Source organism: Fringilla coelebs (genome assembly GCF_963513975.1).
Source record: "Fringilla coelebs genome assembly, chromosome: 6".
NCBI lineage: Eukaryota > Metazoa > Chordata > Aves > Passeriformes > Fringillidae > Fringilla > Fringilla coelebs.
Window position 1 is genome coordinate 30,992,323 of NC_140034.1, and position 22,185 is coordinate 31,014,507.

At 38.8% G+C, this 22,185-nt stretch overlaps 1 protein-coding gene across 1 annotated transcript in view; it reads left to right on the plus strand.

Moving 5' to 3' along the window:
• Positions 1-480: 480 nt before the first annotated feature.
• Positions 481-22,185, plus strand: part of SPRED1 (sprouty related EVH1 domain containing 1) — a 58,155-nt gene continuing 36,450 nt past the window's right edge. The window contains exon 1 of the mRNA XM_084207778.1: positions 481-935. Within this exon, the coding sequence (XP_084063904.1) occupies positions 907-935 (29 nt within the window). The 5' untranslated portion in view covers positions 481-906. The remainder of the gene's footprint in view (positions 936-22,185) is intronic.

Below are 22,185 nucleotides of genomic sequence, written 5' to 3' on the forward strand. Positions count from 1 at the left end.
TGCCGGGGAGGAAGCGCCGCCGCTGAACTTCCCCGCGGGCTTTCTCCCTCCTCTCCCCCTCATCCTGCAGCCGAGGGCTCCTCTCTCGCCCTGGGAGCTCTGCTCCCCCTCCCTCCCCGCGCCTCTCCTCACACAAACAGCCGTGACGCATCCTCGCTCTCCGCCGTCCCCCCCCTTCCCACCCCCAGGCTGGTTTAAAACGCCTCCCTCCCCCCGTCGCCAGCCTTCTCCTTCGGACCGGCGCGTCCTCCCTCCGCAGTGCTCGACGTCGCTTTGGAGGGGGTGGGAGATCCTCGTCGAGCCTCTCTGCCCCCCTTTTCCCCTTCCCTCCCCGCCTGCCCCGGCCTGTGGCGGCTCCAGTGTCTGGAGGAATTTCTGCCGCCGCCTGCCCCGGCTGTGCGCGGGAGGCGGGCGGGCAGGGAGGGAGGCGGCCGAGCAGCAGCAGCAGGAGGAGGAGGAGAAGGAGGAGGAGGAGGAGGAGGGCAGCAGCGAAGGCGGCTGCAGCGGGAGATGAGCTGCAGCGGGAGGACGGTGCGGTGCAGCTTTTTGCGGCGGGGAGCCCTCCCTTGTCTCCACAACTCTATCCCCCTCTAACTGGGAGCAGCTCAATATCAGAAGATCCGTGGGTTTTGCTTCTGTTTGCTTCACCATCACCACCATCATCATCGTCTCCAAAGACAGGGGAAATACGTTGCACCCCCGGACGTCAGGATTTCGGGTTTCCAGGATAAAGACCGCTCTCCTACTCCTTCCCCCCGCCCCTCTCCCTTACTCACCGCACGGCCCGTGCCCTGGCCGGGGGCGGCAGACCGGGGGTAACAATGGTGAAGTTTCTGGTGAGTTCTGGCTGCGCCCTGGCTGCGTCGGTGCTGCTCTGTGTGCCTGTCGGATCGTGGTGAGGAGAAAATGAGCGAAGAGACGGCGACTTCTAACGAGTAAGTGGCGGTGCTCCCCCTCCTCTCCGCCCCGGGATCGGAATGGGGATGGGGCTCGACGCGTCCCTTCGGCTCCGCGCCCCGCGGGGCCTTTGCCCGCGCACGTACGTGTGCTGTCCTCCCCCTGCGCGGACTGCGCATTTCTGCTCGCGTACATGGAAGCCCAGAAGCTCCCTCTTTGTGAAGGAGCTTGGTTTGGAAGGGCTACGAGCCGCCGGCCAGAACAGCTTGGTTTAGTTAAAGCCCGGTAGAAAACGGTGCAGGTAACGATGGTGTCTTGGAGGGGGAGGATGGGTCTGAAATGCCCAGAGAGGGGTCGGCACGTACTACCTCTGATAAAATCCTGTTACTTGTAGATATTTCACATGGAAACTAGTGTGTGGGAGCTTCATCCTGCAGGAAACTGCTCCTGAATTTTAATTGGATGAGTCAGTCAGTGTAAATACAGCTTAAACCTACCCTAAAGCCCTTTTTTCCCTTTCTTTTTCTTTTTTCTTTTTTTTTTTTTTTTTCTCTAATGAGCATTTGGGACTTTTCCCCCTTCCCTTCCCCCTCCCCACCCCCCAGAGAGGAAAGGGATCTCTTAATATTTTTTGCTGTGACTGGTTTGGAGGAAATCCAGAGGAGATTGTGTGTGTGTGCGGCTGTATTCCCGTGCATGTAATCAGTCTTTGAAATACATTTGTGTCGGAGGCGGTAAATGTTTGTGAGAAAACATCCGAGTTCTTTATGGCGTTGAAACAGAAATGTGAAGTATTTTGAAACTTTTCTTGTGATCGGGAAGTTTAAAGTTGATTGCTGCGGTCTCCGAGCCGTAGCGTTACGATTTGCGATGTCGGTGTTTGCTCGGTCTGATTTTATGAATGATGCGGTGACGGCCGCGGCCATGGCGGTGGGGAGGGAGCGCGGCGCCCATTGTATCTGTAGGTAGCGGTGAGCGGCCGGGGAGCAGCCGAGCTTGACAGGCAGGGTGCGGACGGGGCTCCTCCGACAGGAAAGATGGATTTCCCATTTCGCTGCCTTCTTCCGAGCAAAGCCTGCGCACCTTCCCGTGCGCTCCCCAAACGCGGCGTTCGGGTCCCCGGGGAGCGGCGCGGGCCGGGCCCCGCGGGGAGCGGAGCCCGACGGGACGCGGGGCTCCGGCGCTGCCGCCCGCGCCGCTGAGCGGGCCGGGGGGAGCCGGGCCGGGGGGGCTGCCGCGGCGCCCGCGGGGCCGGGAGCCGGGGCCGCCGCCGCCGCCATGTTTCCTTTTTTTGTGAATCGCTCTCATTTGCATACCACAATCTCCATTCATAAAAAAAAAAAAAAAAATTGCGAAAAAAGAATTGCTGTCACCACCGCTGACCTGCGGCGGAACCTGCCCTGCGGAGCGCACGAAGCGGCTGCTCCCGGACTGAGGGCCGGCCTGCGGCCCGCGGCCGGCGGCGGAAGGTGCCCAGGACCTGCTGTATTAATATGTGCTGTTCGCTGCTTGTTGACACAGTTATGTGGGAAATATCAGCTCGGGGAGGTGCTGGGAGCACGTGATCAGCTCCATTCATAAAATACCTGGCTGTCCATTCACAGTGCAGTACAGTGTCTGCATTCAGCAGCCTCGCAGATCAGACCTGCATGGGAAGGGAGAGACAGCCAGGCCCGCAGGTTTATCGGAGAGGGCAGCAGAAAGAGGGCTTATGGCCGCGAGCATGGGAAGTCACTGTAAAGGGAGATGTGGATGGACGAGAAAGGCTTATTTTTTGGTTTATGTTTATCCTTTTTCTATAAAGGAGCAGGAATTCAGAAGTACCTTCTCGCTGTACCATCTTACATTTAAACTAGGAAGAGTTTTATTCAGAAAATGTTGAAATATTTTCCCCTTCAGGAATACTGAGTCAGAAATAGAATACTGAAAATCAAATTCATTATTATGAATGTATTTTCAAGCTAGTGTATTAATCCATTTACATTAATTTACATTTTATGTGACAATACAGCCTTACATCTGCAAGAGATCAACATGGTGCAGAAGGAAGGCAGTCACACCTAACAAGGCATCTGAAAATGTTGCCTATTATAAAATACAGGTGACAGTGAAGACAACGAAATTGATAGAAATCAACATTACGATTCAATCTCTGTCTGTTTACTCTGAGAATTTTATAGCAGCAGTGGCTAAAGAGACCTCTGAAATATCAGAATACTAGGAATGCTTTTTATATAGCATCAATTGTTTAGAGGGCAATATATTATCTTTGGTTTTAAATTTATTGAAAATTAAAAAAACCCATGCTGAAATTTACTGATGAAGGGTCCCCAGAGCAGACAGTGTATTTTTCTGATGTAACTGTTTTGTGGTTGACAGTGTTAAAATGGTGATGTTCATTGCTCATGAGTACGCTTTTCATTATCTTAACAAATGACACTGAGGTGATCCCTAATTATACATACATGGAGAGGAGGAGGCTTGTTGTTAGAACAGCCTAAGAGAATATGTGGAATATTACTAATCTTTACTTAATACAAGAAAGGAAAGCTCATATACCATATTTGCTTTGAGTTTATTCAGTGGTGCTATAGAACGAAATGTGTTCTTATATAAATACCCTTGCAAAGCACTATAAATGATGCTTTTTCTTAAAAAATAGATGGGGGTTTTGGGGTTTGTTTTTTTTTACTTCACGTATTTAAATATCAGAAATAAAATAAGGAAAATGTTTCTCAGTTGCTTTGCTTTTTTTGACAGCATTTTTGGTGTGGCCAGAGTCATAATTCCTCTCTGGTTGCTTTTGCCCATAGCACAAGCGTGCTACTTCAAATGGCTGGGAAATATGATTGAAATGCTAGATAAACTGTTAATGAAAATAATACAGACCCACAAATTGAAATTCATATATTAGAAGTTAACCGTATTTAATTTTATCAGTAGAATTGATGGCATCAATGGCCTTGAGTTCATTAACAGATCTTTCGGCATATAAAAGTGAATACGGGTACTTTGCAAGGCATTTTGTGTCATTGTAGCTACCAGGAATATTCTGGTAATTGAGCATTTTTCTTTGTTTATAAAACTTCATTTTACAGAGTCAGATATAAATATTTGTGGTGTCTGGAGTTTGACCTCAGTTAGTAATAAATTCTCAGTGGTGGTGGGAAAGATTAATTAAGAAGCTACATTAAGGACTACTAGGTTTCTTCTCGATCATGAACATATGGAAGGCAGCCTTATAAAATTCTGATTACTACAGATGAGTCTTCATTGGTGATTTTTACATTGTTCTTGTAATGTTGTTATTGTATTTGTCAGGTATTAGTTAAGTGAAAGTGTTTCTATACCTCCAGATATATTTATTCTTTTTCTTCCTCAGTGATGTTTTGCAGTCAGGGTGGTCAGCATCAACACAATATATTCCCAAAACCAATCAGTTTTTAAATGAAGGAATTAGTAGAATTTTTGAACTCATGGGTCAATTTGCTACTCATACAACTGAATATAATAATGTTAATGGTGTCTTGTCAGCGAGCACTATTCCAAATTTCTGTTTTGGTAGCAGGTTTTAAATGCTGTCTAGAAATGTGACTGAATTTCTGTGTTAGGGAAAACAGAATAGTTGTTGTGCTGTATAGTCCTCATTCAGTAGGGGTGAATGATGACAGGCTTAAGATGGAGTCGTAGTTGCTGCAATCGAAAAGTAGGAGCACTGCTTTACTGGCTTGTTTACTTTCCTCTGTATTGCAGGTGGCCGCTTTTTATTTCAGGGAATGCTACTGCTCTTGAATCGTATTCAGAGTTGCTTTTACATATTGTATTTTTTACAGATTCAGACTGTCACATGCTGATTGTTTTACCCCATAAATATACTCATTTTCCTAGATAATTTAATTAAAGAGATTGAAATTAAACACAGTATATTCTAATGCTGTGTGCTTAACAACCTCAGGTTATGATGCTGTAAACATCCTCAAGTGCAGATTTGAAAACGTAAAGGTGAACTAAATTTTTAAATAAGGTATTTATTCATGTCTTCCTTTAATATATATGAAAATACTGTTTGTACTTCATTTGTACTTCAGACTTGTATTAAATTTGTCTTACAAGCCCAGATACTGAAAGATGAATTTAAAATTGTATCACAGAAAGTAATGCCTATTAGTTTGGGCTTATTAGTTCTGGGAGGATTTTAACACTTTTCAGCAGGCTAAATTTCTTTCTCCAGTTTAGGGCATATATAGACTCTGAAAATCTTTATCCCTTAATGAAAGGCATTTGTAAATAGAATGTTTTTTTTTTTTAAGGAAAGGATTTTCCAACCCAATTGAATATATTAAATCATTGCAATTCTGATATACTTTCATTTGAGGGAAGGTTGCTTATAGAGTCCTTGGGAGGGTTTTCCAGTCTTATGAAATGATTCTTGCTGTCTGTTTGGCTTTATATTGTATGACACTATTTTGAAGGTGAAACTGAATTTGCATGTTACATAATCTGAGAGTCAGTTGGAGGGGGGGATGGGTATTTTTACTTTTTTCTTTCAAAAAAAGGTTCACCCTAGCAACAGTCCTTAATTACTGTGATATTGCAGAAAAAATGCTTTTGGATGTTTCAGTGTAACTGGAGCCAGCAATAATATTTGAATTCAAGGATGCCGAGTGTTTCCCTTTGTTCATTTAAAATGTAATGCTCTTGATGTGTTAAAGTGACTGTAAGCACATCAGTGTGATTTTTATAAGTAAAGATGTTTCTTGAAAAGAATATATCCTGACAGGATCAGAAGTCACAGGATTAAAGCTGAGGGCAATCCTGGTGCATATGGGGGTAAATGCTGGCAATTTTGTTTGTTATTTACCCATTCTTGTGTATATCTGGAGAAATTGTGTGTATAGGTCATGACTTAAAGGGATTATGATGAATACTAGAAATAAAAATTAGTCTTCAGAGTATTAACACAAGTTTAAAAAGGAGACAAAGGAAATTATTTTGTCTTTTTTGGTTTTTACTCTGCTGATTCCAAAAGAGTGACTATGATATGACATAGAGTGTATGTTGTCTTAAATGCTGTTGTTCAAATGCTAAATGTTTGCGTTCTCCCTTCTACTCGTCTTCCTCAATTAGAATATGTCCCACATTACTCAAAAGAATTTGAAAGATGTCTGGAAGTTGCCGTATTTTTCAAGATCCCAGTTTCTTTATGGCTACTTTAAGAAGGAAATGTCCCTCTCTTTTTCCTTTCTGTTCTGGTGTGCAACAGCACTTCAGCAAGTAAATTTAAAATAGCAGAGTTTGCACAGTTATTGAATGGCTGGAATTGATTGCGAACAAAAATTTAATATTCCCTAAAAATATAAAGTTTGTTCCTCCCTTCTCCCTTGAAAATATCCATACCTCTTTCTGAAAGCATTTCCCATTATTTTGTATCTGATTATTTATGGACAACTAATGTGCTACAAAGTTTCCAAATTAAAATTCCATGAAATGTAAACACATTTGCAACATTGTTTTTATACTTTCTAATACTTTGTTAGGTGTGTCCCCTAACTTCAGAAATGCTTATATTTTTCGTGAGAGGAAGAGGACTGAATGCTCTTGTGTATTGCCATATATTTCTAGACTTAAGACAATAGCAATACATACCTCTGTTGTGCTTGGTTTTTGTACTCTGTAAGTGAAGATTTTGGGGTTTTTTTGGTTAATGCTTAGACTATGCTCTTGTAAAGTCTGTTGGTTGTCACTATGCCCTGTGGTTTTTCTCATTCATAAAGTGATAGCATTTTGTATATAGTAAAATATTTTATAGTATGTCATACTAGCATAAGCACAGCACCTCTCCTACCTGAAAGTTGTAATAAGAATCGATCTATAAGACTCCAGTGGTATTGAACAGCACTCACACTTGTATAAAGTAAGCAGACATTTTAAGTGCTTGTGTTTTCTAATCTTTTCAAGCTTATCTTTACAGTAATGTTCATGCTGGTATCTGTGATATCAATTTGTTTAAAAATAAATATTTTTCTATATTCATTGTTTTATTTTAATATTCTCCTACATAAGAACAAGAAAAAGAAGAAAACTCAAGCAACCTAAAAGTCTTTAGATATGCTAAGGGACCAAAAATTTGCATTTAAGTGCTCTGAGTGCTAGAATTTGTTTATAAGTATGGTTCTGATTAAATAGCAGTTCACTTACTACACACAGGCCCTAAGTCCCAATGCTCCAATTAAGGTGGGGAAAACAGATGATGATGATGATACTATTATTATTATTACTATTACTATTATTAATTTTGTCCCAGTATAATGACAGTAAATTAAGCTATCTGTGAAAGGAAATCACTCACAAGCATTTTTCTCTGTAAGAATTCAATGTCATATGACATTAAATAATTTAAACAGAGAAAACAGGCCATAGAAACTTCATCAGTTACTGTGTTCCATTCTGCACTGCTGTGTGATACCAAACTTCCATTCGGAAGGAAATATTTTTCATGTGTACACTATGCAAGAATTCACCAAATGTGTATAATTGAAACATCTAAACCATCTTAAAAATTAGATGATATAGCATCTGTTTCTTCTTCCCCCCCCTCGCCTCCCCCAGATGTATTCATTCCTGGTCTTGACTACTGTTGTTCATAATGTTTTAATTATGTAAGGAAGTCTAATTCTGTTAAAGCAAGTTTAACACTCACCTATTCAGAATGCCAGAAGGAGTTCTGTGGTCCAAATGTTTGGCTTGAATGGTTTTGTGAGCCAGTTTTTGACTGGAGTGGTTTGCAAGAGCAGGTGTCATTAAAGTCTGTGGAAGAGTTGTGTTTTTATGAGTTTTTTAAAAACTCCAGAAAAACAGCAATAAACGAATAGGCCTTCCCCAAGATGATCTGACAACTGTTAACAATCACCCTTTTTCTTTGACTCCTGCTGGGTTAGTTGAGATACTGAACTGAAGTTTGTCAAAGCAAAAATGAAACTGATTTATTTCAGTTTTAAGTTAAGTCAAATGTTATCAACAAACATACATACCAACAAGAAGCATAAAAAATTTAATTAATGAAACAATTACTGAACTCTAGTGCCAAGCTTATTAAAAATTGTTCCTGTGACTGAATGTCTTCCCTAAATTACCAGAGAACTGGTAAGATGTAGCTGTCAGTGGGGATTCCTGCCAGGCGTTTTTATTCCTTCAGAAATTGTGCAGAACTGTTTTGGTGAAGTGGTATAAACCTTGAGGGCAGAAGAGATTTCTCTCTCCTTAGCCTTTTTTGAAAGGATTAAGTAAGGGTAGTGAAAGGTGGGAGTACTGCGCCTGTTCTGATTCAGGAATTTTTATGTAGCTTCATAGAAACTTTTTAACCTCTCAGATGTGGTAAAGTGTTCTGAGCCCTGGGTATTCCTTTCTGTGCATGGTGTGCTTATTCTGGATCCCAGTACAGCATGTCTTAATATGAGGCCTGTGATTGAGGCTGATATATGTTGAACATTGAAAAGGAATACATTTTTAAAGGGTATAAAGAAGCTAATTCAGGATTTAGAGATGGGATTTGTACATTTAAATGGGAAACCTGAGGGGTTTTTTAATCTATTTATGGGGCTGACCTTATGTAAAAAAGCTATATGTCTGTAAGCACTAGTTGTTGTTGATAATCACTGGTCTTTGCTTGCTTTAGGCCCCACAATAATTTGGAAGTTTCATAGTGGGATGGACTTTGGATAGGTTTGTTTGTGCCCTCTTCAGGGGGTAGTTAACTGTCTCATTACAAGTTCCACTTCTGATTCAAATTATACTGATCTGGGCTACTGATGTATGACTGTGCTACTGATGATGCAAAAATATTTTGGCATTGCTGTCTCTAATTTCAGAAGATTTTTAAGAAGAAATTGATTGCTGATACCAATTGTACATAATGAGTGTGCCAAGGGAATGCAAAATTGTAAAATTAAATGTTTGAGAATTTTTGGGTTTCAGAACTGAGATTTTTTTTGTGCAAATAAAATCTGCGTGGCCAGGATGCATGAATTTTGATGATTTCGGTAATAAGAGAGATACACAGTTATAATCAGCTTGCCTGGGTTCTGCTCTCAAACCTTCAATATTAGGAAATGACCAATTTTCTTTTTTTTCAACCCCTTGCCTCATTTACTTCTCCTGTGCCAGAGAGGAGGATTGTGTCTTCTGGTCATGTACAGGTGGTTCTATGTAATTGATGACTGCATCTTAGTATGCATTAAAATTCTTTAAATACTAATATTTAAAAAGAAGGAAGTATTCTGACAGATTTGTTAGGGGTTTTTTTGGTTTGATTTGTTTTCTTGAGTTTAGTCTGATTTTAGTCTTTAATCTTCAGATTTCAACTATGAGAGCATTTCAAATGTTGGTAATATCGCTGTAATTGCATCCAGACTTGTAGCATGCGGTTTCTTACATTCTTTCTGCTAATGTGATTTTCTTAATCATTACCTGAAAGTTAGGGTTTTAGTGTTGGGGCCTTTTTCCCCACCAGTTCGGAGCCTCTCTCTAGTTTTTTGAGAAGTTTATTTGAGGAGTAATACATTTACTATGTTGAACTTTATTTTGGTTTGATTCCTTTAAGGCAGTAGTGGCATCTGTTACGGGAAGTCATGCGCACTAGACGCACGCATCACAATGTGGCAAGTCATAGAGTGCCAGTGACTGTTATCAATGTATGGGCTTATTTGCTGTGGAGCCACCTAATGCAAGGGGTGCCTTTAAGCCTGGGTTTTCTGTGGTGTCCCTCATTTATCCTATAGGAATGGTGTCATAGTTCAGGCCTGTAAGTGCAAGGTACTTGTCGCTCTAATTGACATGAAAATGCCAGTTGCTTGTCATTTCTTAATGAGTAAAAAAAAAAGTAAGTATGTTTTCTATCTGGATCTTTTTTCCTCTTTCTGGAGGTGTGGGGTGGGTGGGGAAACTTGTAGGTCAACTGTGTTCATAAAATCTTTTACTATGTTGTGCTTTGTGGTTCCCAAAGAAGTTAGTGTGTGTAAATTAGGCCATTACTAATTACACAGTTGTTTTAATGCATTAAGACGCATAAGTGTCTTGACAGAATCTTTCTTCATCTTCTACTTCTTTCAGCCTCCATAAAACTTTTTAATGGATGTGTAACCACTGCTTGAGCAGGCTTGTAATAATCTCTAGCACAGTACTTTCACGCTTTCTGTTTCTGTACTGAACGGGGCTAGCTTAAAATATCTTATATTGTCTTAGGTGTATTCAACTTGACACATCCTCTAGAAGAGCCCCCATATGCACCTTAAAATGTACGTGCTTTGTTACTATGGTGATGCAGAAGAATCGTGCATGTTAACAACCCGGGTTAGGTAATGGAGGATCTGCAGAAATCAGTTAAGCATCTGCCTGGGACATGGAAAACTGAGTCTGTGACCATACCTGTGCCCCAGCCTCTTGGCTGCAGGCAGGCTGAGGGAATCTTCTTATGGGATTACCTGCTTCCCTGTTTTCAGGTTGTCTGAGGGGTAAAGATGACTTTTTGCTAATGGTTTCAGAAGGTGAAGTTGTCTTGCCTTATATACTTTTAAGTATCTTCTATCATATACTTAGGGTGTTCTACATAGTGTAAAGGAGATGCTTGGGCAAACGTGTGTTTGTCACTGATACAAACCTCATTTTGCTTTTCTTCAAAATACCTGGGCTGACGATGCAGGAATTCACAAGCTTTCATTTCTCAGTTATGGCTGCTGGCAAGTCCTGCGCAAGGAGAATATGTCCACATTAATTCCCCTGAAGCAAGGTGGGAAACATGAGCTCTTCTTCATCTATTAGTTTAATTCTGGATGAAGAGCAGGTCTATTCAAGGAAGGTATTCCAGAACATGTGAATTTAGAGTGCTGTACTTTGGAATAGTGTAATTTCCTGTGGAGGCCTTTTATTTTCCTTCTTCTGGAGTAATTTGTGGTTAGCTAGGAGAAAACTAATAACCTTAGTTGGCTAATTAGTGGAGCTTTTTCAGGTTCTCTCTTCTTTCCTTCTCTGCTGTACATTTTAAAAACTATAGGGTTTTTTGCATTAATTATTTTGTTTATTTTGTTTACTTGTGGTTTTTGTTTGTTTTTCATTTGATAGTTTTGTTACTGCTGAAAGTGATGTATCTTTTCCATGTTTTGAATGTGTTGGTTTTGAAGTGTGTGAGTTTCTCACCATCCTCATAGATTTTGGCTTGTTTTTAGTAGTTTTAGGAAACATCTTTTCTGAATATTTCTCTATTAGTGTTCTCATGCAGGTTATCCTGAAAAACCTCTCTGGAAAGTAAGCCACTGGTTAGTGCCTCATGGAGACATTTCACAGGCCTATTGAGCATCCTTACAGGTCTTAATACCAGGGGTTTACCCTTGAGCAATGCTAGCAAGAAGCTTGTCTTTTACCACTCTGGAACAATAAAAACATAACCCAAATAAAAACATGTGTTTCTTTTCCTGTAGAAGGAGAGAATGCTTCCCACAGGCTATAAGTTCATCTTCTTTTCATCAGTGAAAGAAGACATTACAAAAATGTTGAAAATCAATGTTGAGTCACTTCTCTGCTACAGAAAATTCAACTTTTTTGATATTTGCAAACAAATCTTTCTGAAGTAGAACTGCAGGTAGATGTATAGCTCCTTTTCAGAACAAAACCAAAATATATGGATTAGACTTGAAGAGTAACAAGAAATAAGTTTACCCAGTCTTATTTCAGCTGTTTTTTTAGGCCTGAGTGGCTCTTGGCAGATACAGGTTTGGCTTTTCTACCATTTGGCAAATCTATGCTGTTGAGCCCCTCAACTGCAGCTCAATGGATGAAGTAAGAGCTTTTAGTTAGTTTTAAGATCCTCATGCTCCTTTCAGTATGAGCTTGGATCAACTTAGCATCCCAAATAAAGCATTATCATCCAAATCTCTGCCATGTACTTCAATAAAATATCATTTCAGTAGAGAAGTTGGAAGAGAATTGTATTTCACATGGCAAAGGAGGAAGGATCAAGTGACACTTCTCAAGGGCAAGAGTGATTTTGGTCAGCTTTTCTGAGATTGCTTCACAGTTTGTTTTAAAGGCAATTACAGTCAGGTAGTGCATAAACACTTTGTTTAGCTTTATGTTTTTGTTGTTTCTTCACTTATACCTATGTATTTTACAGTGGAGAAAACATAACTGTCAGTTATAGCATAAATGTCTGTGATTTAGGGTGTATTTGGTGAGAGGATTTTTTCAGTGTTGTTACTACTTGGCTTCCCCTATTTTGTCTAAAGAATAAAACAGTACATTTGATTCCTGTTGAATTCAGTCTTAATAGGTGAAATTAAAGATGCCGTTCAATCTTTTATCGTTAACCAAAAAAAAAATGGTTGTATCATGTTTTCAGTAGGATATTATTTCCATTAGCTTTATTTACACTGGGAAATGGTGTTCTCCAAAGGAGTGATCTTACTTTCCTCTGCAGTGGGTTCTTACTATAACTCAGCAAATTATTTTGTCAGGGTATATTCCTGTTTGTCTTTGGGATTTGTCCTTTGTCAATTACAATGATGGACAGAAAGTAGGAAAATCTTTTGGTCTAACCTTTTCTTCATGCAATATTCCAGTAGATCGCATGAAGCTCAGACCAATAGTTCTCACAGTTTAAATAGCCAGCTACTATTTGTATTCTTTTTATTTCCATGACAGTATGATAGAAATTGCTGTAGCATCTGGCAGTGCAAGTAGGGAGGTTTATGTATTCCTTCTGTCTATTTTTGAAGATTTGATTTTTTCCTAATGATAAACTTAGGTTCATTAACCTTCAGTCTCTCAAGCTCCATTATGCACCATTTTCTTCACAAAGGAAAATGCTGTGTGTGTGCTTTGTTCATTCCAATACGAGACTTGCACTGCAGTTTCTCAGTCCTGGCTGCTATTAAATGAGGTTCCAAGATCCACAGGAGTGAAGTCGAATTCAGTATTAATCATATTCCTTGAGATTACACAAAATTATTTATCTGTGGCTGGCTCTGAAGGTTCTCAAAGTTGTTGCTCCTTTGTAAAAATACACAGAAAAGGGTTCTCACAAGCGGATCTTCATAATTCTATGGGTTAAGAGATGTACGTAAATGCCCATACATCTCCCAAGCAATGTGAAGATTTGTAATGATGTATCTGATACGTGCTGTCGATGGGTTTGTTGTAAAGGTTTCTGATAGCCTACATTATTTGAAATGCTTAACTCTTCAGGATACATTTGAGGGTATGGTTTGGGTTTTTTTCAGACCCTTTCTGTTAGCTTGTGAAGTATTTCAGAATAAACTACAGTTGTTTAAGTACACCAGCCATTTAAAATAGAAATAACGAAGAATTAATGCAGTGTGTTTAATCAACACTGACAAATCCAGTTTCACTAAATATAAGAGTACTGGTGCTGTCATTTTGACACAAAATAACTTTGTCTCTATGTAGTTAATAGTCCCCTCTTAAAGCAACTAAAGCAAATTTACAGTTGAAATCAGTTAATGAGAGAGAGTGGGAGTAGATTTATTTAAAATCTACTGAACTTAAATGCTCACTTGTTTGCTTTTTAATGGTAAAACAGATCTGTGGTTTGAAATGGTTTGGGGAAGTTGTGACAAGGCAGATGATGATTCAGAACTGTTGAAAGACTACACAGGGGTCAGCTACAATTTCTCTTTTCTGGGAGATTGGAAAAGTCCCTTTGACAATGTCTGAGAAACTCAATAGACATTGAAGATGTTCAGAGATGCCATTCATATCTGGACAGTATTCCAAGAGCATGACAAATGAATAATGATTTAGTACTGTATTGTGTTAATTTAACTTCTTAATGCTGCTGTTACTTGAAGATTATCGTGCTTTACATAAAAACATGAGTTTCCCTAAAGGATCTGGCAAAATTTTTTGTTGACATCCTTTCTCTGACTTTTCCATTTGCTGTGAAACTTGGGTAAATTCCAAATGCATCTGTTTCCTCATCAGGAGGTTTGAGCTGAAATGTATTATTTCTTTCTGGGTTCTTTGATGGGAAACTTTACCATGTGGTTGTTTGGTAGGGCTTCATTTGACCTTAGCAGAAAGTTAGGTTTGGGTGGTTTATCTGTTCTTAACTGAAGTGTTGTGTTTTCAGGCATTTGGAAGTTCAAGCAAACTGAAATTGCTATACCAGCTTATGCAGTTTTAATTTTTTGTTTTAACTGGCTGTTCATGCTTGATGGTAGAACTTGAAATTAGTCTTATCTAAATGAAATATTTCAGTATCTGTGTACTGCACAGGTATTTCTTTTCTTGAAACCATTTGTCTCACAAGAACCGTGTGAATAAGGTGATGAGGGAAAATGGTAAGCATGATGTTCTAGGGAAGAACTTAGCAATTCGGTTTTGTTAGGAAATGCATTGAATTTATGGTAGTGTCACTGTCAACTGCCTTCTTTCTGATGTTAAGGTGGTGTTTTAGCAGACAGAGAAGGGGATTGGGAGGTGCTGGTGCGCTTGGATTTTGTCCTTGAACAAGGACCTCATGAAGTAGGGGGGAGATTGCCTGTGTTGCTTTCCTTCTGTCTCTCTTCAGTCAAGGTTCATTCATTAATACTTGGAAACTGGCTGGGTTTCTTGTTTGTTTGTTTTGTTGGGTTTTCGTTGTTGGGTTTTTGGTGTGGTTTTTGGTTGTTTGGGGTTTTTTTTAAGATGCTGCTTTACACTATATACAATTGAGGCACAAACAAAGGATTTATTGATTAAAAGTTAGGTGCTTCAAAATTTGCCGATGTATTCCACTTAACTGTATGTCTGTCATTTTTGTACACAAAACAAAATATGCTTAATGGAAATCAATTGAATTCCAGGAAATTCATACTGGTTTTTTGGGGCAAGGTGATACTGACTGCAAATGTGGATTCATGTGGGTTTGAGAGAGCTGCTGAGTGTGTTAAATTACACTCTGTGTTGTTGAGCTGGAGTTTAATTATACCAGTCTGGTTTTGTTGCATGCAAGACTCAGCTGTAGAATCTTTTTTCAAGGGTGTTTTATCTGTTAGATAAACCATTAGAGAGATGAAAGTATGAAATGAAAATAAGGGCAGGAGCATGGAAGGGCAAAAGTAAAGCTGCTGTAAGGGCTACCTCTGTCTACAAAATATAGTGATTCCTTTCCCCTGATTAGAGCTGGACCTTCTGCCAAGACAAGTCTGCTGTTCCAGCTGGGGCTTGCAGTAGGTGATATATACCAGTCTTCTAATTCTCAATGGCATTGATGGAACCTGAAGCTACTTTTCTTTGCCCCTGACTATCCTTGTTAGAAGTTGAAATGAAAGGCAATAGAGACATAAGACAATGCTGAAAGAAAAAAAAAAAAAAAAAAAAGAGACTGACAAGGAGAGAAATCTAGGGCCTAGTTTTAGGTATGCATCTAGAAATCAGGCAAGCTGCTGGCATTAAATTTCTAAAATTATTTCATATGCTTGTCTTGCTAACTCTTCTTGTAGCAGATTTTTAAGGTTTTTTCATTGAAGTATATAGTACAGTGAGCATTAGAGTCCTTTATTAAGACTGCTTCTCATTTTTAATTACTGCCCTGTTGCCCAATGCATTGAGTTCTGGAAAAATACCTAGTAAACTCCACAGCCTAATTGATGTTCTGTTTGGCAGTGTTGGAAGCTATAGATAGTTTGTCTAAGAATTGCTTCCAGTCCTACCAGTGGTATCCATGGCACTAGTAAGAAAGCATTTTTACGCAATTTTTATTGGCTTCACTTGTTAGCTTTCTTGCTACTTTAAAAGAATGCCCAAACACTATTCTGAAACTTTAAAGAAAATGCAAAGAGAAGTTTAAATGTCTCTGTGGGCTATACAGCTGCCACTCTTTATATGAAGAATGACAGGCTTCACCAGAATGTCTGGCTCTTAAAGCAGGAGACCATGATGCTGAAACACATTAGAGCAATGTTATTTATATTCTGCCAAAAGCAATTATCTTGCAAGACTTATAAATATGTGTTAGCTTTTATGTGTGTGATAAACTCTACAGACTTCCAGAGAGATCTGTAGGTCTACTCAGAGTGATATATTTAAATTTTTGCAGGACTGAAGCCCAAGTGTTTGCATAAAAAGATGTTTCTAGTTGCAGGCATATGCTGATTATTCAGTAGTGTGGCAGGAGTGTTTGGGATTGGTCTGCTATGATTAGGATTGTTAGTATGCCGAGCTAAAGAGTTTTATATTTAATAGTATTTGATAAGAGTTGTTTAAAGAAACCTGTCTGGATCCACTGGTATTTCTTTTCAGCAACAACTTCTAAGCTCCCAAGAGCTCTTATCTATCCAAGTACCCTTATTTTAATTTCTGTGAATCCTTTATTTTTTTTCCCATGAAGATGTATTACTCCTTAAAAGTACCTTTAGTTAGCTACTTCAGGCCCTAAAACTGGCTTTGTTCTATGCTGTGTCTTTTTGTCACCCTGTGACAGAAAATGAGCTCCACTGTTTGAGAGGAAAGGCCTGTACTTTGGATCTTGGCTACCAAATAGAGCAGCTTTTCTGTTCACCCCACAGCTGCTGTTAATGTTGCATTCTGCAACTGCTAGAGGATGGGCAAGTAACCATCCTCATATGAGACAAAAATATAACTCCATTAGTCAGCTGGCGTGGGTTGTTGAAGCAAAAATGCAGGCAGTATTTTCTCCTGATGGAGAAAAATCCATCACATCCTATTAAAGTTGCCATTAGCTGACTATGGGGCAATGTACATTTCCTGAATTCATGATTGCCTGTTCTCCTTACTTTGATGGCTGTCTACTTTAAAACTTGTAATTTAGTCAAACTATTATAGGATCATGTTACATCTCTGGGGTTAATTTTATTTGACATATAATGTATCTGGGAAAAACTCTTAAGAAATAATGATGTTTGATTCTAACTGAACCTCAATTTTCTCAAATTATTCTACTGTGAATTAGAGAACCTCATTCCTAAAGAGGTTCCATGAGATTTCTCAAATCTGTATTACCCTATAGGACTTCTAAGATCTAGTATTTAAACTTCTTGCTGTTAAACACAGCCTTTTATGTTTCTATCAAAGATGGCATTGGGGGAGAAGGGGGTTGTGATTATTTTGTTGGGGTTGTTTGGATTTTTATTTTTTACAGCTATCTTCTGAAGGTTGAAATTTTGACAGGCTAGTGGCATCTCTGACATTCTCTTGCCAGTCAATATTCTTTACAAAGTTTAAGTGAGGGAAAGTTATAATCCTTCAATGTTTTTACACTAACATTTGAACCCTTTAAGGTTTTTGGATGTTTAATCTTCATAATGTGAAGTTATGACCTGAAGCAGAACCAAGAAAATAAAAAGGTGCCATCTTTTCCTAGCTGCTTATCAATGAAAAGAAAATTATTTTTCTTTTGTATTGTGGAAGTGTGACTCTTCCAGCATATCTAGAGCAGTGTTTCAATAGAGGACAACTCCCTGTCTGAGGAAAATATATATGTGGTCAGTGTTCTTCTTAGTTTGGTGCTTAGGGATTTTGTTAAAATCCCTTATTTCTTTAATTGTTTAAGCACTTTTTTTTTAATGTTATGTGGACAGAGGGACATGTACAGAGAGGGATGAATATTTAAACTTAACATGAAGATTGAATTCTTTTTTGCAATAGCACTTCTGGTACTAGTGTATCAAATGTCAGAGATCATTGGTGGCAGGTTACAGGTGCATTAACACCTATGAGTTAAAGGCAGACTATTATGCAGTGTAACCTATGCTGAGTGACCCATGTCTATTTCCACGTTGTGTAGGATATTGATGAAGAAATGATGCAATGGAAAACTGTGGTTTAGTTCTGGTGCTTATTGCAGTAATGTTTCAATATAGGCAGATCCTGGAGGTATCTCCAGCTACTTGGCAGTTCTTTGTCTCTGGTGGATTTCATGTTTATTTAGAGCGGGTAATCGGCAGCACTTTCTGATGCTTCAGTTTTGCTCCCTCTTCCCTTAAGTAAAGCAACTTCTTGTTCTCAGTAAGCTGTCTATGTGGTAGTAAGGAATTTAAGAACATAGCAGTGAGCAGAAAAGTTAAATAGGAAAATTAGATGGTTCTGTTGTTATACAGATGTAATGACTCTACTAGTTGAATTAAGCTAAAAAGTAAAAATTACATAGCTCCAGCTGAGGGAACTATTTTCTGTCAAGTCACTTGTTGCATGCTCATGTATGTTGTATACCCTAAAACCTAGTGTAAAAATGTTGACAAAATTTTGTACTCATTTACAGAAGAACTTGGTTGCTGGGCTAAAAGCTGTTGTAAAATGCAATTATTAATTTATTGGATTGAAAATAAAATCTCTGTAAAAGTAATTTTTAACTTCCCAGAAAAGAACTTGAGCAGGATCCTATTTCAGTGTATTTGATCAGACAATTCTAATTTTACCAGAGTTAAACACAGGTTTCATGGATGTAAATGCTGGGCCCTTCTGGAATCCTATCAGCTCTTCACTGAGAGTAGTGGAATATCTCCTCAGGTGCTGTGTCTTGGAGTGTTTTTTCTACTGGATTTTTGCAATTTGGTAGTCAAAAAAACTTTAATGCTTTCCCTTCATGAAAAGAAAATCTATCTTCACTATGTTTCTGATTGGCCTGGTTTTGTCTAGCAGCTTTCAGGCAGACAGAGGTTTCAGAGTCAAACCTTTCTCTCTAGTCTCACTCTCCAGCAGTGGGCTTATCCTCTGCATGCATTGCTCATCAAACAGGCACTGTTTTTTCTTCAATACAGTAATTTTCTTTAAGTCAAAGCCTGCCTGCATGCTAAACGATACCTCAGAGTCTTTGTTTTTTTTCTCCAGACCACTTGAAGTTGTATGTAGGCATCTAGATAGAAGCTGGAGAGTGCTTCTGTGAGTATGGACAGGGCTGCCCTTATCCTTGAAGTAACATTTTCTGTACTTCCTACTTGTTACATTAGGCATAGATGTAGTAACCAGTCTCTGTGAACTTAGGCTTGTGGACGCTGGTATCTGTAGGCTCTCGTTCTTACCTGTTTCTTTTCAGATTGGCTTGGTAGGAAGCTTGTTTTGCCTCTTACGAATTGAGAGAGATTGCCATATGGTCTGGTATAGTTCATGTACACAACTGTGATCCAGTAGAGGAAAGGCAAACTCCCAGCCCCCCTACTGCTGTTTCAGAAAGGAACAGACAGGAGGAAGTAGGAGTGAGAACAGATTTCTGGATAGATTGGTAGGCAGTGGGGTGAATTCTTAGCACTTCCCACCAGAAGTCTATTCTAATAAGCATCGGGTTTTAACTGTGTGTATGCTGCTGAGGAAGCTGGAATATGAGTATGAAGAGTAAATGCATAAATAGACTTAAAGGGATAATTTCAATTTAAGATTATAAAAGTGTTTATTTCATATCTGAAACAAGGCTGTGGTGCTCTCAGCCTCTAGTTGGGTAAAGTTAATCATGGCTTTATTTTTTTTTTGTTAGTTTGTTTTGGTGTTTTTTGTTTTGTTTTTGTGGGGGGGTTTTGTTTGGTTTTTTGTTGTTGTTGTTTTTGTTTCTTGTTTTTTTGTTGGTTTTTTTTGTTTTTAACTTGCATTTTTTTCAAACTCTACATTCAGCTGAATGTATGCACTGCTGGCTTTATCTAGAAAACACTGCTGTAGCAGTATCATGACTGAATGAGACTTTCCTAGGGTTCACACCTAGGAAGTATGTGTATAAATAGATCAAAAGTGATTGAAATATGCCAAATGAAACAGAAATTTTTTTCTTGGTTTCTGGGTCCCTTAAAGTAAAGGGGTAATGTTATTTGTCCCCAGAATGTACAGGAGGAACAAATGGATTTTTATGTTAGACAAATGGCTAGGATACTGGTCATCGGTTTCAGTCTGATTTAAATCTTTAGTGCTTTACTGAGTTAAAGTAGTAAACAAGTAGTAAACAGGTAGTCTATTTAAAATTTTAAAAATTGTGTAGACTGTAGAGCAACTTCTGTGGCTTTCCTGTGGATAAAAACTGTTTTATACATACGTGAATATTTTAGATAAGTCTTTAAAAACCTATGCAAACCTATATTTCTAATGATGAAATATAGTTTTGAGCTGCCAATGAAAGGCATAGTTGACATTGACAGCCTTGGCCCTAGGCATAAGGGGTACATGACTGAAGGTAAGTTGGAGCACTGATCCATCAGAACAATCTTTTGGGGAGGATGGGTTTTCTGTTTCGGTTGCATAACTAGTTTTCTTTACAGCTGTACACTGATTTAAGTTAACACAAAGGAGGTAGGAAAATTGTACCCCAAGACTGGAGAAGAAAGGGATAGGAGTTCAGGCTGGATTTAGGTGCAGAGGTTTAGCTGCTTTCCCATTATCCCATAAAAGCAAATAATTTTTGCTGCAGACCTACAGATGCTGAATCACTGATGGAGCTCTGCATTTATGGCTGCTCAGGCATCTCCTATGAATAACATCTTGCAATTAATAAGGAATTCAAAAAATGAGAGATCTACGTAGCATTTATGTGCTATGCATAGTACAGTGTACTCCTGTCACATAACCATTCAATGGAGCATCACCCTTTAATTTGTCTCCTGGAGATGCATCGTCTGTCTATGTCAAAATGCTTACATGAGTGCAGTCTTTTCTTTTGAGTGCCAGTTTACTGGAACCCAAAGTTAAAGTTTTGAATCTGTGGATTTTGTATTATTTCCTTGGATTCTCAGCAAATGCTGAATAACTTCTTGTAAGTAATGATCCTTATTAAAGGATGAATAGCTGCAAAACTTGTAGAGTTTTCATGTTTGGGGCTTTTTTTTTTTCTTCCTCTTTTGTAGTGAGGAGATTTGTATTTCCTCTCCCTTATGTGCTTGGCATAATAATGCAGGAGCACAAGCAAAGGGGGTGGGGAAATGTTAACAAGCAACAGTGGTTTATGATGCCAGGAGTACTGTGGTTGGAAAATGTGTTTTACTAATAAATTGACTAATCTCAAGTTAAAGTATCTCCTTAACAAGTAGTTAGTTAGCAGCATAGTCACTTCATCAGTTTTTTTTCTGTATTGTGAATAAATTTGTGAATAAATGTTTTATAGCAGAAGAGGTTCAGTTGCCAAGTGAATTTTTCTAAGTAGTTTTTAAAGGCTACTTTTCTATTGTGAAACCTTTTCTGGGTAATATTTCCACTGGTGACTGTGCATCAGTGAAGATGAAGTGATGAATCACTTCAGGCAAATCACATTTGTTTGCTGTATATTAAGCTTCTTTCAAACAGAGGCTGCTATAATTCCTTTCCAGTGAAAAGATCCAGACTGAATATTCCTAACTCTTCCTGAGACTTAGGGTAGTTTGCATTCAGACTCCTAAATTCATACAGTATGACTACTATCTTTAGTGCTAATTTATTGTAAAATTATTGGTTTATTAGTATAAAAGTTTGGCCATATATGTACTATCAATGTTTTAATGTGCAGGAAGGTAGTACTCATTTCTTTTATATCTGCACTGGAAATACTAGTTTTTGCGTGGATTAATGATACACAGATTTAAAGCTACATGCAGGTTATATGTGCTTTTAAATACATCGCATGTTCTTGTGATGTATTTTCAATTGTATGTCTTGAAAATTGTTGTTTCTCTCACTACATTAAGGGATGAACTTTTCAGTGTTCAGAATGCCTATTTTCTGTGCTACCAGAGTTAATCCTTTTGCACCTTCTGGAATCAAGGGTGCTTTCCCTTTGTGTATTCAGTCATTACATAAAGGAAGTGGTTTGATTTGTTAGCGTATAAACGGGGCTTAACTAACACGAGGAGGGGCAAAACCTCTCACAGTAAGAATTCAGAGAAAGAACTTTTTTTCCACTACTTTTTTTACATGTTTGGTCCTCATAATTTATCACATATGAAGCCAAAAAACTTAATAATTAGATTTTCTCTTTATGTTTATACTGCAGAAAAAGGTTAAATGTGCCAAACTTTGCGACTTAAATCCTGGATGTTCATATTGTTAATTGTGTCCTAATCTCAAAATACATATGTCATGTAGATAAGCAGACAAGCTCCAACTGGGCTGTAATTAACGGATCAAGGCTGGATAATTGTTCTGGATTGAAGATGCTCTTTTTTTCTGGATTATTCTTGATTCACATCAGCTTTCCCAATGTTGATCACTGCAAAGCTGCAGAAGTGATGGAGAAAGTGCATGTAGAAATAAATGATCAGGGACATAGAAAGATGGAGAGTGCTTCTGGCGACAGTGCCAGGTCACATTACTTTAAAGTGCTTAGAACAATAA